This window comes from Erithacus rubecula (assembly GCF_903797595.1).
Source record: "Erithacus rubecula genome assembly, chromosome: 16".
In the NCBI taxonomy this organism is placed as follows: domain Eukaryota; kingdom Metazoa; phylum Chordata; class Aves; order Passeriformes; family Muscicapidae; genus Erithacus; species Erithacus rubecula.
This window is the reverse complement of record NC_136668.1, coordinates 16,409,638-16,421,608: the sequence shown is the minus strand read 5'-3', so window position 1 is coordinate 16,421,608 and position 11,971 is coordinate 16,409,638. Positions and strand designations below refer to the sequence as shown.

Genomic DNA, 11,971 nt, shown 5'->3' with positions numbered 1-11,971 from the left:
TCCCTTCCCAGCCCTTCCCTTCCCAGCCCTTCCCTTCCGAGCCCTTCCCTTCCGAGCCCTTCCCTTCCCAGCCCTTCCCTTCCGAGCCCTTCCCTTCCACCCCTTTCTCTTCCAAGCCTTTCCCTCCCATTCCAATCCCTTCCCTTCCGAGCCCTTCCTTGTCAAGCCCTTCCCTTTCCAAGCCCTTCCCTTCCACCCCTTTCTCTTCCAACCCCTTCCCTTCCAACCCTTTCCCTTCCAACCCTTTCTCTTCCAACCCCTTCCCTTCCAACTCTTTCCCTTCCAACCCTTTCCCTTCCAACCCTTTCCCTTCCAACCCTTTCTCTTCCAACCCTTTCTCTTCCAACTCTTTCCCTTCCAACCCTTTCCCTTCCAACCCTTTCTCTTCCAAGCCTTTCCCTCCACCCCAGGCCAGGCCGAGAAATGTCCCCATCCATCCTTCCCCACGCTCTGACAGCCACTTTGGGAAGTTTCCCCTCTGTTTCCAGCAGGGAATGCTGCCCAGTCTCTCCTCAGCTGGCAGGGCAGCTTTGCTTCTGCACTGGATGTGCAGGATGGAATGAGGCAGCAGAGGCAAAAGCTGCTGCCTTAGGTCAAAGATCAGCATTGCTGCTCCCCAGTTCTGTAGCAGTTATTGTTGTGCTGTCAGCTTTTAGATAAAATAAATTGCCACCGTGTTTTGCAGGTTAATAACATGACTTTAATAACATGACTTCAATAACATGACTTCAGTAACATGAACCCAACATAGTACTGGATACAGGCAGAACAAAAGTGTATTTCCAATGTGATTAACAAATTGAAGAAAAAAAAATAGAAGAACAAATAGAAGAGGACTCTTGCAGGAAGAGGCAGAGTGCTGTGATACACCCCTGTCACAACAGCCCACAGTCCCATTTCTGACAGGCCACCTGTGCAAGGATCACGGTTCTTAGGCCTGGAAATTCAAAATAAAACCACTACAGCAGCTTCCACACACTGATGGTTCCTGTCTTTATAAGCCTGAAGTTCTTATCAGGATGTCCAGTCTTCAAAGCCAAAGTATTTTCTCTGCCTCCCGACTCTTCGACCTAAGGAACACACAGAACCAACTATGAGGCATCTGCAGGCAGCATTCAAACCAGGCACAAACAATTGCAAATTTCCACAGCTCTCGTTGTTGGTATCCTCCTTCCAGCAGCTCTGGTGGCCCTGCACGTCTGGGATGGCTCCATTGCAGTCCTGTCTGGTTTGGGCTGGGATTCATTCCAACCATGAGAATTCCATTCATGAGAATTCATTCCCTTCTCAGCAGCTGGTTCAGTTTCGGGTTCAGTAGAGAATAATGTTGCTAACACACTGATGGTTTGGCTGTTGCTGAGCCCAGGACCTTTCTGTGCCTCATGCTCTGCCAGCCAGGAGGTGATAGAAAGCTGGGAAGGAGCCTTGCTGGGGCTGGTGACCCAAACTGGCCACAGGGATATTCCACACCATGGCCAGTGTATGAACTGGGGGGAGATGGCCAGAAGGAGCCAACTGCTGGACATCAGAGCAGGTGATGGGGGAGCAATTGTGCTAAGCATCATTAGCTGTGGTTGGGTTTTCCCTCTCTCCTCCCTCCTTTCTGTGATTGCCACTGAATTTATATTTCTTTAGGATAATTGAAAGAAAATGGAGGTCCATATTCAAACGTGAATGTAGGTTGTGCTGTACTACCACCCATTGAGAAGAGACCTAAAGAGACAAAATGCATTATGATTAACAGGTAATTGTGGAGACTTGTAGTCTGCCTCTGTCCTGACCTGAGGCTTGCTGCCAGTGAGGGCTGAAGCACCATCCAGAGAGCAGTACCCAGGGAACCCTAATTTCACCAATTCAGTCAGACAAGTGTCCCCCTGTGCACTGCTCTGGGACTGTAGGCTGAGCTTACAAAGCATTGCAAAGGAGTAGAAACATTTACACAGAAAAAGCAGGTTATTTATGCTCCAAGCAAACTCCATTCTGCTGCTGTGATGAGTTCCCAACTCCCCCCCTTCAATGAAAGGGATGCCACAGAGGTATTGCTATTATCTTCTTTAATCCTCCCAGAAAACTCCTGGGACTTCCACATCTCTTTATCCATAGCCTGGTTTAACAAGGCATGGCCCAAAGCCCTGAATCCCAGCACCAGCTCCCTTTGCTGCACACACATGTGCAAATAAACACACACTGTAAGGGATTAGCCCTTCTAGAGGTAATCAGTGTAGTCCTTTCTTAAAGATCTTTTATTGACTTCTCCATCTTGCTTTTGACATATGAAATGAGCACTTACCAGTATTTGCTACCCTGTATACTGGAGGTGGTGGTGGCTTAAAGGAAGCATCTGCCTGTGAGAGGAATTGCCAGAAATGCCTCAGAACAACATCTGTTGTTGACTTATCCAAAGTAATGGGTGGATTTGGTATCACCAAATCTTTCATGAGAGGAACTGGCTCATGTTTCCTAAAACATGCAGAAGGAATCACAGAACCACAGAATCAGTGAGGCTGGAAAAGACCACCAAAGCCATCGAGTCCAAACTGTGCCTGATTCCCATCCTGTCCCCAGCCCAGAGCTCTGAGTGCCACCTCCAGCTCCTCCTTGGACACCTCCAGGGATGGGGACCCAACCCTCCCTGGGCACTTCCAATCCCTGAGCTCCCTTTCCATGGGGAAATTCCTGCTGCTGTCCACCCTGAGCCATTCCCTCTCCTCCTGTCCCTGTTCCCTGGAGCAGAGCCTGACCCCTCCATCTGTCCCCTCCTGTCAGGGAGTTGTGCAGAGCCAGAAATTCCCCCTGAGCCTCCTTTTCTCCTCCTGAGCCCCTTTCCAGCTCCCTCAGCCCCTCCTGGGCTCCAGCCCCTTCCCAGCTCCATTCCCTTCCCTAGACATATTCCAGCCCCTCCATGTCCTTCCCAAATTGCACTTTGTCTTACTGAACTTCCCACTGCTGCCTTGGCCCAGGGCTGCAGCCTGTCCTGAGCCCTCAGCAGAGCTTCCTGCCCTCCAGCACACCCACACTCCTGCCCACTGACAGTGCACTCCAAACCCTCCTCCAGATCAACAGTAAAGATATTCAACCTCAGCAAGAGCTTACCTGGCATCAATTGCTGCAAAAGCCTGTAAAGACATTTTGAAAGCAGAATTAGCACAGTGCAGGCACAGGCCAGCCCTGGAGCTGTCTCTGGGAAGGGAGATGCTGATAGGTACCTTGGTGAAAAGAAGTGTGTCCTTCTGATTTCTCAGAGCCTCCAGCTCCTGAATATCATGGCTGGCTGAATCCTTCTTCTTCTTGTGATTATTTACCTCTGTCTGAATCTGAGAAAGTTGCTGGTTCTCGTAGTCAGTGAGAACTTTCAGGACCTCTCCTTTTTTCATCCCTAGCAGCTTATGCATCTCCTTGAACAGGCTCTCCAGATGTTCCCTCCGCTGGCTCCCCTCAATCTATTAAGAAAACAATTTCAGAATTGGAAGGGATATTTTCCACATCAGCTCTCACTCAGAAAAAAAAATCAGTCTTTTTTATCGGGATGAGAGAAGTAACTAAATGTTGAAGGTTGGAAAAGTGAAAAAGCCACACACCAGCCACTAGTCAGGAGGCACAGACCTACAAGCTTAACTAAGAATGCACCTCCCAGACTGAGAAGAAAGTTGTGCATTGTCCTCCCTCAAAGAAGAAACCTCAATAATACATGCAAAACCACCCAGGAATCAGAATCTGGATCCATCCATTCAGAATCCATTATCCGAGGAAGGGCAAAAGAAAACTTTATCTCATTATTTACCAGCAAGTAACCACCCCAAGGTGATCTGGGACCTTGAAACAAACCTTTAGTTTATTTTCTTGTTGCACCAGGTTTGCTATGGCTTGATCCAGTGCAGATTCATTGTTTTTCAGGGTTCCCAGAGTTTCAGAAAACGATGTCTACAAATATAACCAGAAGGAGATATCAGGATAGGACTGGCATAATGCACGAGATCAGCAGTTTCATCGACAGGGGTTAAGCCAGACTTGAAAAGTTTTGCTCACTGCACACTCTCAGAACAAATTAGTAGATAAAGGTTTACTGGAAGATTTTATCCCTGAACAAATGCCACAATTACAAGCACAAAAAGGACAATTTGAAGCTGAAAACTGCTAATGTGCACCAGTCACATATAAAGTCATTTCCCCTGCTGGCACTTTTCTTTCTGTTACTCTGTCATTAATTACCTTTGCATAAGTGCAGCTCAGGCTCATCTTTGGCTTGGAGGTGCTCCAAGCACTAAAATCTTGCATGAGCACTCAGTCCCACCAGTTTGGCCAAACTCTTCCCTCAGGAGGGGGAAAAAAAAAAGCGTTTATAACATCTTGCTTCATATCTCAAAGGCCAAACTCGGAAAGAATCTGGGACAAAACTAAGAGCCCAGGATTGCGATTTAGCCCCATGCTGGGTGTGCAGCTCTGATGCAGGAGTTGCCCCTGTGCCAGGGGCGGCTCTCTGGGGTTTTCCCGGTGCAATCCACACCTGTCCCACCGTCCCAGCAGCCTCCTACCTGGGCGTCTTTGAAAGCCTCCTCCAAACCGATGATGTTATGGTTCTGGTGGGAGAGGACGGAGCACAGGATGCAGATGCACTGCTTGTCCGTCGTACAAAAGCACTCCAGCGTTTTGCCGTGCTTGGGGCACCTCCTCTCAGCCAAGGCCTGGCCGTCGCAGGGCTCCACCAGGACGTGGCTCCTCTGGGCGTTGCTGCTGTTGTGTTTGCTCAGGTGCGCTTGGCACAGCGAGGCTTCGCAGCTCAGGCACGTCCTGACCGCGGGCTGGGGCTCCTGGAGGCACAAATCACACGGCACCACCTTCTTGTCCCCGCACTGCCCTTCCTGCGTTTCCTCCTCCCGGTGCTCAGGAGCATCCATGAATTTCTGCACGATGTTGCGGAGGTGGAAGTTGGGCTGCAGCTCCAAGACGGGCGATTGGCAGAGCGGGCAGCGGGCAGAGCTCTGCTGGCCCCGCAGCGCCTGCTGGATGCAGTCCCTGCAGAAGCTGTGGCTGCAGCCCAGCGATGTGGGATCCCTGAAAATGTCCAGGCAGACGGGGCAGGTCAGCTCTTCCCTGAGCCCGGGCACAGCCTCCGCCCGGGCCATGGCGCTGCGGGGCAGGGCTGAGAGGAAGGGCTGTGCCGGGAATCGAAACTGAACGCGGCAGCGACGGGATGAACTCTGTCCCACGGGCTAAAGGCTCTGCCTCCTCCCCTTGGCCAGGCGCGCTCATCCCTCCCCTCTCGCCGGCTTCCTGCCTCTGCTGCCGCGTGGGCCGGGTGGGCCTTGAGAAAAAAAAATATCTGCAACAAATTTGGGGAATTCCTTTCGGTGTGCCCGACAGGGTTTGTCCTGTGTGCGAGCCCCAAAGACTTTGTGAGCCTGAGCAATGCTGTAAGAACTAATATCCCCCACAGGAATGGGATGCACTCGAAGAGAAGAAATGTTTTTGGAGGGATGTGATCAAAATTAATTGGAGGAATGGGATGTTTCCTAAACGACCATCCAAGTCTCTCAAAAGAACGCTACTCCAATGAAAATGCACTCTGAGAAGTTACTTAAATATGCAGAAAATTCAGTATATCGATATAGGGAAACGTATTGGATATGTAAAAATTACATAGATTTAAGCTGGTCTGTTAGCAAGCTGTGTAACAGGGAATTATGCCCCACATGCCTGGGACTGAAATAAAGCAATGCCACTTTCTAATATTGAAATGACAGTGTTAACTTAATCCCCCATTTTCAGTGACAACAGGACTGACTCCATGCAGCAGCTGGAGGCTTGGACACTTCAAAGGGAGCATGGCAGAGGGTCCAGCCCTGCTTGGATGGGTCAGGAAGGAAAGCTGAGAGAATCCTTGTGGGCAGGGAGGCTGGGACAGCTGGACCAGCAACCAAACCTCTTCCCCTCTGCAAAGACACCTGGATGGAGCTGGACAACAACCTGAAAAATGCAGAGTGGGAAAATGCATGGATCAGCTGAAGTGCAGCCTCCAGAGCCCCTGGCAGACCTTGTGAGATCCCTGGCAGGGAGATCCTGTGCCAGCAGAGCCCAGGGCAGGATTTAGTGTCAGATGATGTTGAAGTCTGGAACTCAAGAGTCTCTCTGAATTCTTCAGAGAGAAATCAGAATGCAGGGATTGAATTAAAACCTTTGGATGGATTGAAGTATGTTAAGCCACTCACACATAAAGTAGAGGTGTAAGTTTAAGTTTTAGAATAAGCAAGCAAGCAAGTAATAATAAGTTTGAGTGGTTTTAGAGAGTGAAGCTTGCAGAAACCAGTGTAAAAGTGTGAGTTCTAGTGAAGGTTCAAAAACATAGTCCTAGATAAAGTGTTTCTGTGGAGGCTCCAGAAACATAGTTTCTGACATACTAAAACTATAGTACAAATATTGCTTAGATTTTTCAGACAGAGCAAGACAGACCATATGTGTAGTTTATACATAGCCTGATGTGCTAAGAAACTGGAATTCTAATAGGTTAAGAACCTATTAAGTAAAAAATGGTTTGAGTTTGTTTCTTTAGCTTGTTGGGAAGTTTGTATATAACAATCTATGCACTGGGGAGAGATTGGCCTTTTGCATTTTGCATTTTGCTTTTGCCTTTTGTTCCTGTTCTCCTCACCACCATCATTGCCCAAAGGAGACAGGAGCTGCTGCAGCAACATCAGCCCTGCCAGGACCCTTGGGAGCAGCTTCTGCTTCTACTTGGGACTCTACACCAAAACTTAGCATGGATTTTAACTCTTGTGACTCTTTGCCTTTTGAGACTGATGTGCCTCTGCAATAAACAACTTTATAGCAACTAGTAGCTGCTTGGTTCTTTAAAGAAAACAACCTGGTGGTGTCCTGACTGGAGAAATAACTGCTCAGGGCACGAGGGGAGCTGAAACTCCAAAGAGCAGCCCAGGACAGCTCAGCAGCAGTGGAGTGAAGTGCACACAGTGGGCATTCCACTGCCAGGAGCAGCAGCCTGGGGTGTGCTGCCAGCCCAGGGCAGCCTCCAAAGCTGTTCCTGTTCACAGAAGCTCCTGAGGGACTGATTTTCCCCTCCCATGAGGACACTGTGCAGGTCCAGGGCATAAATAACATTCTTGCCTCCCCTCCAGCAGCCACTCCAAACCAGTGCCTGTCAGTGTGAAAATGAGTTATTTTATTACAAAGTTATGCCAAAATATAAACAGTCCAGCTGGGATTTTTCCCAAATGGCTGGAAATAATTGCTGGGACCAACTGAACTGTTGAATTGATGTCAACATTCACCAACAGCTCCCTTCAGACAAGGCATCACCAGGTCTGCTTGCAGGATTTATCCTCAATAAACAATAAACAGCATCAGTGCTTTATTTTCCAGGAGGCTGCCTGGGAATGAAGTGTTGGAGGCACAGGTTGGGCTGGGAGAGCAAATATCAGCTCTGGGTCTGTGTCTCCCTGCACACCCTTCCTTTGTGAGCCCCTCTCCCTCCTGGGAATCCACTCCTGTGTCTCTGCTCCACGTGTGCCCACCCTGGGCACCCCATCACTGGCTGTCCCAGCTGCATTGTCTCATTTCCCCCCCTCCAAATCCATGTTTTCATCTGTCTGGGCACCATTGGCATCACAGTGTCTGATGGATCTCTGAAAAACATCCCTCTTTGGTGGCCTTGAAGCCTGCTGGTTTTGGAAAGCAGCAGGGCACGGGTTTCCCATCAGCTGTGCACTCTGGGTGCAGCATTTGCAGGGATGAGGGGCTGACTTTGGGGTGGGAGGCTGCTTCAGCCTGGGGGACCCACACTGGGCTCCCACAGATGTGCTGCAGGCAGGCAGCTGGAGACCTGCTGCCTAACTGGGTGCAAATCAGCAAAAACCACCTTGCAAGCTGCTCCTTTCGGGCTGCTGGGATCCTCCAGCCTGGCAGCATCTCTGATCCATGGTCTGGATAAAATCAGGGCAACCTCTCTGGCCTGGTGAGCCCCCACAGGGCATGGATGGGGCTCCTGTGTGTCCAGGGAGCTGTGCCCATGCTGGGCCTTCCAAACATCCTTTCCACAGTCTGGGCTGCCACGAGGACCAGGACACCAGGACACCAGGACACCAGGACACCAGGACACCAGGACATGGCTGTGCCCCACTTTGGCTCTGCTCTCCTGCTTCCAGGGGCTCTCCAGGTGCCATCCTGAGCTCCATCACCACTTTTCCATATTTTTTCCTGCTCTCTTACTCCACTGCAGAAAGTTTGAGGAGCATGCCTTGCTTCATTCTTCAGCCACTCCACCTGAGGAGTTTCTTCAGCCAGGGGTCCTGTGGCACCACTCCAAGTCCAGAGTGCAGAGCCCAGGTTTGCCCTGCATGAGTTAAACTGGGAGAAGCCACTCTTAAAACAGCAACACACAGAAATATTCCCAGGCAGGAGCATCCCTGGCAGCTGGGAGGCTCTGGCACAGCCCCACTGCCTGCCAGGCAGAGCAAAACCCCTCACCCCGAGCAGAACTGCACTAAAAACCAAAGCACAGCAGCACAAACTTGTTCCTTTTTTTGGTTCTTTCCACTTTATAGTATATATGTTATTGTTTATTTATAGGCAGATCACTTCACTATTTACAGTACATGAGCGTAGAGATTCTACAGTCTTTTTGATGTAAACAAGAAACTCCACAGCAGGGGAGTCTGGAAAAAGAAGCCAGTTCTGAAGTATTTACACAATTTAAAATAGAACTTTTATACCCACTGGATAGATATAGAGAATACATTGAGCGATTTGGTTAAATTATCTATGAAACTATAGAATCTGACAATGTAAAAATACAAGAAAACGTTCTCTCATTTTAGAAGGTAGACAGTTAAATCACACTAGAAATAAATCTCTTTTGTTTTTTTTAAAAATAATAACAATAATAATAATAAAGGAAAGGCATAAGAATCCATGCCATCTCTTAAGGTTAAAGTATATTACATAAATAAGGACACAACAGAAAGGAACTGGGGGAAAAATTAAGTGAAATATAAAAAAAACAGCTACCAATTAAAAAAAAATACTAAAAACTTGATTCTTAATCACAGAGGGATCAATTCTGCTGCTTTTACTTACTCTGCAAGTAGAAAATTGCAGTTAAGTAGCACTTACTCAGCATGAGCAAGGGAGGCAGAATTGGCCCCTAATAATTATGAGCAGTGTCCTTTTACTTAAAAAAAAAAAAAAAAAAAAAAAAAGAAGAAAAAGACAGAATTTAGCTTTTTTTTTTTTTATAAATAACAAAGCAGATGTGCCCCTTTTTAGGTGAAATTCTTACACCTTTCTCAAGAAATGCATCAATGGAACCGTTCTCTCTCTTTCTCACATGCACTCACACACTCCCTGCCCAACTCCTGCTGCTGCCCCTGGCCCTGGGGAGGGCAAGGGAAGAGGAATGAAACCCCAAAATGAAACCCCAAGGCTGCATTTGGCTCTATATTGCTTGAGATTGTCAGGGATGGACCTAGAATGGGTTCAGCTCCAACACTGCTTGCACTCAGGACCCAGCAGATCTCCAGAAAGGATAAAAAGGAAAAACTCCCCACAAAAAAAGGAGAAAAGTGTTGATCTGCAATTGCAAAATGGATTTGCACAGCCCTGAGCTGAGATCAGACTCAGGACTGTAACATGGTCACTGAGCTGCTGCTTCCTGAAAGATGTGGAAGAGGAATCAAGAGAAACCTCTGCTTTGGGGCAGCATCCAACCTCAAAAGCTGGGATTGTCCTCTGCATTCAGCCCACACACTCAGAAATGTTTGCTCCTCCCTGCAGAGCCTTGGGACACGCTGGATTCCAGCCAGGAACCTGCTGCCCTCCCCTGAACAGAGTTTGTCTGGGGCAAACCTGTGCAAAACAAGCAAAGGGGCATTTCAGCAGAAACTCTTCACATTCAGCATTTCCCCACAGCACCTGCAGGAAATGGCTGGGGGGATGTTCTATACTCACACAGTTTTAAAAAAATAAATCTCCTCCTGATTTATTGACTACCAGGTTTAATCCTTTTGGCTCCCAGTTCCTCCTGCCCATCCCACAGCCCCTTGCAGGGGTGTGAGGGGTCCCTTTTTGAGGGGCACCCACAGTGATGCCACAGGCTGGGTGGGATGTAAAGGGGGGATCCCCAGTCCCTGGCAGCTCCTGCAAAGCTCTGGGCACCTCTGGCTTCCCTGGCAGCAGTGCCTGGGCATTGCTTTGCTCCTGCCCCATTTCCCTGTCAGCATCCAAACCTTAGGAGGGAGCTCTCACCTGCCCCTGTGCCCAACCCACCTTCCAGCAGACTTGAGCACTGTGAGCTAAAGACACCTTTGGAGTAAAAAAAAAAAAAAACCCACAAAAATGAAAATTAAAAAAAAAAAAAATCAAGTGGAAATTTATTTTTCACCCAGTGCTAAAAGGAAGGAAGGGGGAAGCCCCAGGGCAGGCAGCACACAGCCCAAGGGGCTCTAAGCATAGTGCATAAATCCTGGAAAAGAAAGATCTTTTTGGGGAGGAGGGAAAACAAACCATCCCAAGCGAATGGAAAAAAAAAAAATAAAAACCCAAAGCAAAAAAAGAAAACCCAACCCCACTTATAGGCTTCAGGCACCACGAAAACCACTTATTGCATCCCTTCCTAGCCTAGGGCTGCAGTACTGATGAGCTCTGTGCAGGACCAGCCTCCCCTGCCCCAGCAGCTGAGCCAGGGCACCAGCCACAGGGAAACCCTGGGGAATTCTCTATCTGGGTACACCAAAACCAGTGCTTGGGAAGTGGCTGGGTGATCCCCTGGAGGGGGCTGGAGCCCCCCCAGCTCTGCACTCACCCTTCCCCTCCACCACCCTTGATGCATCCCCAGCAGGGCCCAGCCAAGGGTGCCCCCAGCTGAGTGGGAGATGGAAGAATTCCACTTATTTCCTTTTCTTTTTTTTTTCTTTCTTTTTTTTTTTTTTTTTTTGGTTCTTTTTTCTCTTTTTTTTTTTTTTTTTTTTTTTTTTGATTGATCATTTTCTGAAAAACATCAGCACAGCACAGGACAGTACTACCCACCCTAAATGTGTGGCTATATACATTCTACATAAGCTCTATAGCAATCACATGTAAACATCATCATCGTGAGGAAATACTAGGACAGAAAAAGGCAAAGCTACAATGAGGCAATTGCCAATAGCAGATGCTCAGTCTCGGCCAGAGCTGCTGGTGGGATGGGAACTGGGGGGTTTTGGGGTGTGGGAGAGATGCCAGGTTTCCCTGCAATGGCACAAGGACTGTCCCCTGGCAGTGCTGCTCACTGCTGGTGCCTCGGGGACCCAGGGCTGGCTGTTGTCAGAACCACGGCTCTCCTGAGGGGACAGCCAGGGAACTGTGCTGGTGTGGGCATTCCTGCTCCTGCCACAGCCCAGGGCCACCCACCCCTCGTGGCTCTGGCTCCTGGTGGCACTTCTCGTGCCATTCCCGAGGCTTTGGGCACTCTCCCTGCAGGATGGGACACACCCAGGAAACTGGGGGGGGGGGGGGTAAAACCCCCAAATCATGGGGAGGGGAGACCCCAGGAGACTCTAATCTATCTATTGGCAGAGTTAAGGCTATAATATTCTATCTACAGAGGATGGCTGGATCCCTAGTGGTCTCTGGGGCTCAAACACAAAAGGAGGAGGTGGCAATGGCTTGAGGAGCAGCGAGGTTCCCACTCCCTGGGGAGAACAGTGCCCCTGGCTGGCTGGTGGTGGGCTTTGCTGGAGGGCTGTGTGCCCATCCCACACACCCACACCTGCAGGGCAAGTCCACAAGAGAGTTTCACACTTAAACCCAGCCCTGGAGCCCTTGGCCAGAGGCAGAGCTGTGCCTGGGCTGTGGGTGGCTGCTGGGACCTTATGGCTTATCAGCTATGGGGCAGGGTGCTGGGGGTGCTCAGCGTGCCTGCTGGGCCCATGACTCTCTGCATTTTGGGGCTTTGGGGATGGATTTGGGGCTGGATGGCTTTGGG

The 11,971-nt window shown here is 49.3% G+C and overlaps 1 protein-coding gene across 1 annotated transcript; it reads right to left on the bottom strand.

Annotated features, from left to right (window-relative positions):
- Positions 1–977: 977 nt before the first annotated feature.
- Positions 978–5,136, bottom strand: LOC306808955 (tripartite motif-containing protein 29-like). Its single transcript, XM_079320004.1, has 5 exons — positions 4,533–5,136; positions 3,826–3,921; positions 3,207–3,440; positions 3,094–3,116; positions 978–2,460 (listed from the first exon to the last, which is right to left on the bottom strand). The coding sequence occupies exons 1-5, from the start codon at positions 5,121–5,123 to the stop codon at positions 2,244–2,246; spliced, it is 1,161 nt and encodes a 386-aa protein (XP_079176130.1). The 5' UTR covers positions 5,124–5,136; the 3' UTR covers positions 978–2,243.
- Positions 5,137–11,971: the final 6,835 nt, after the last annotated feature.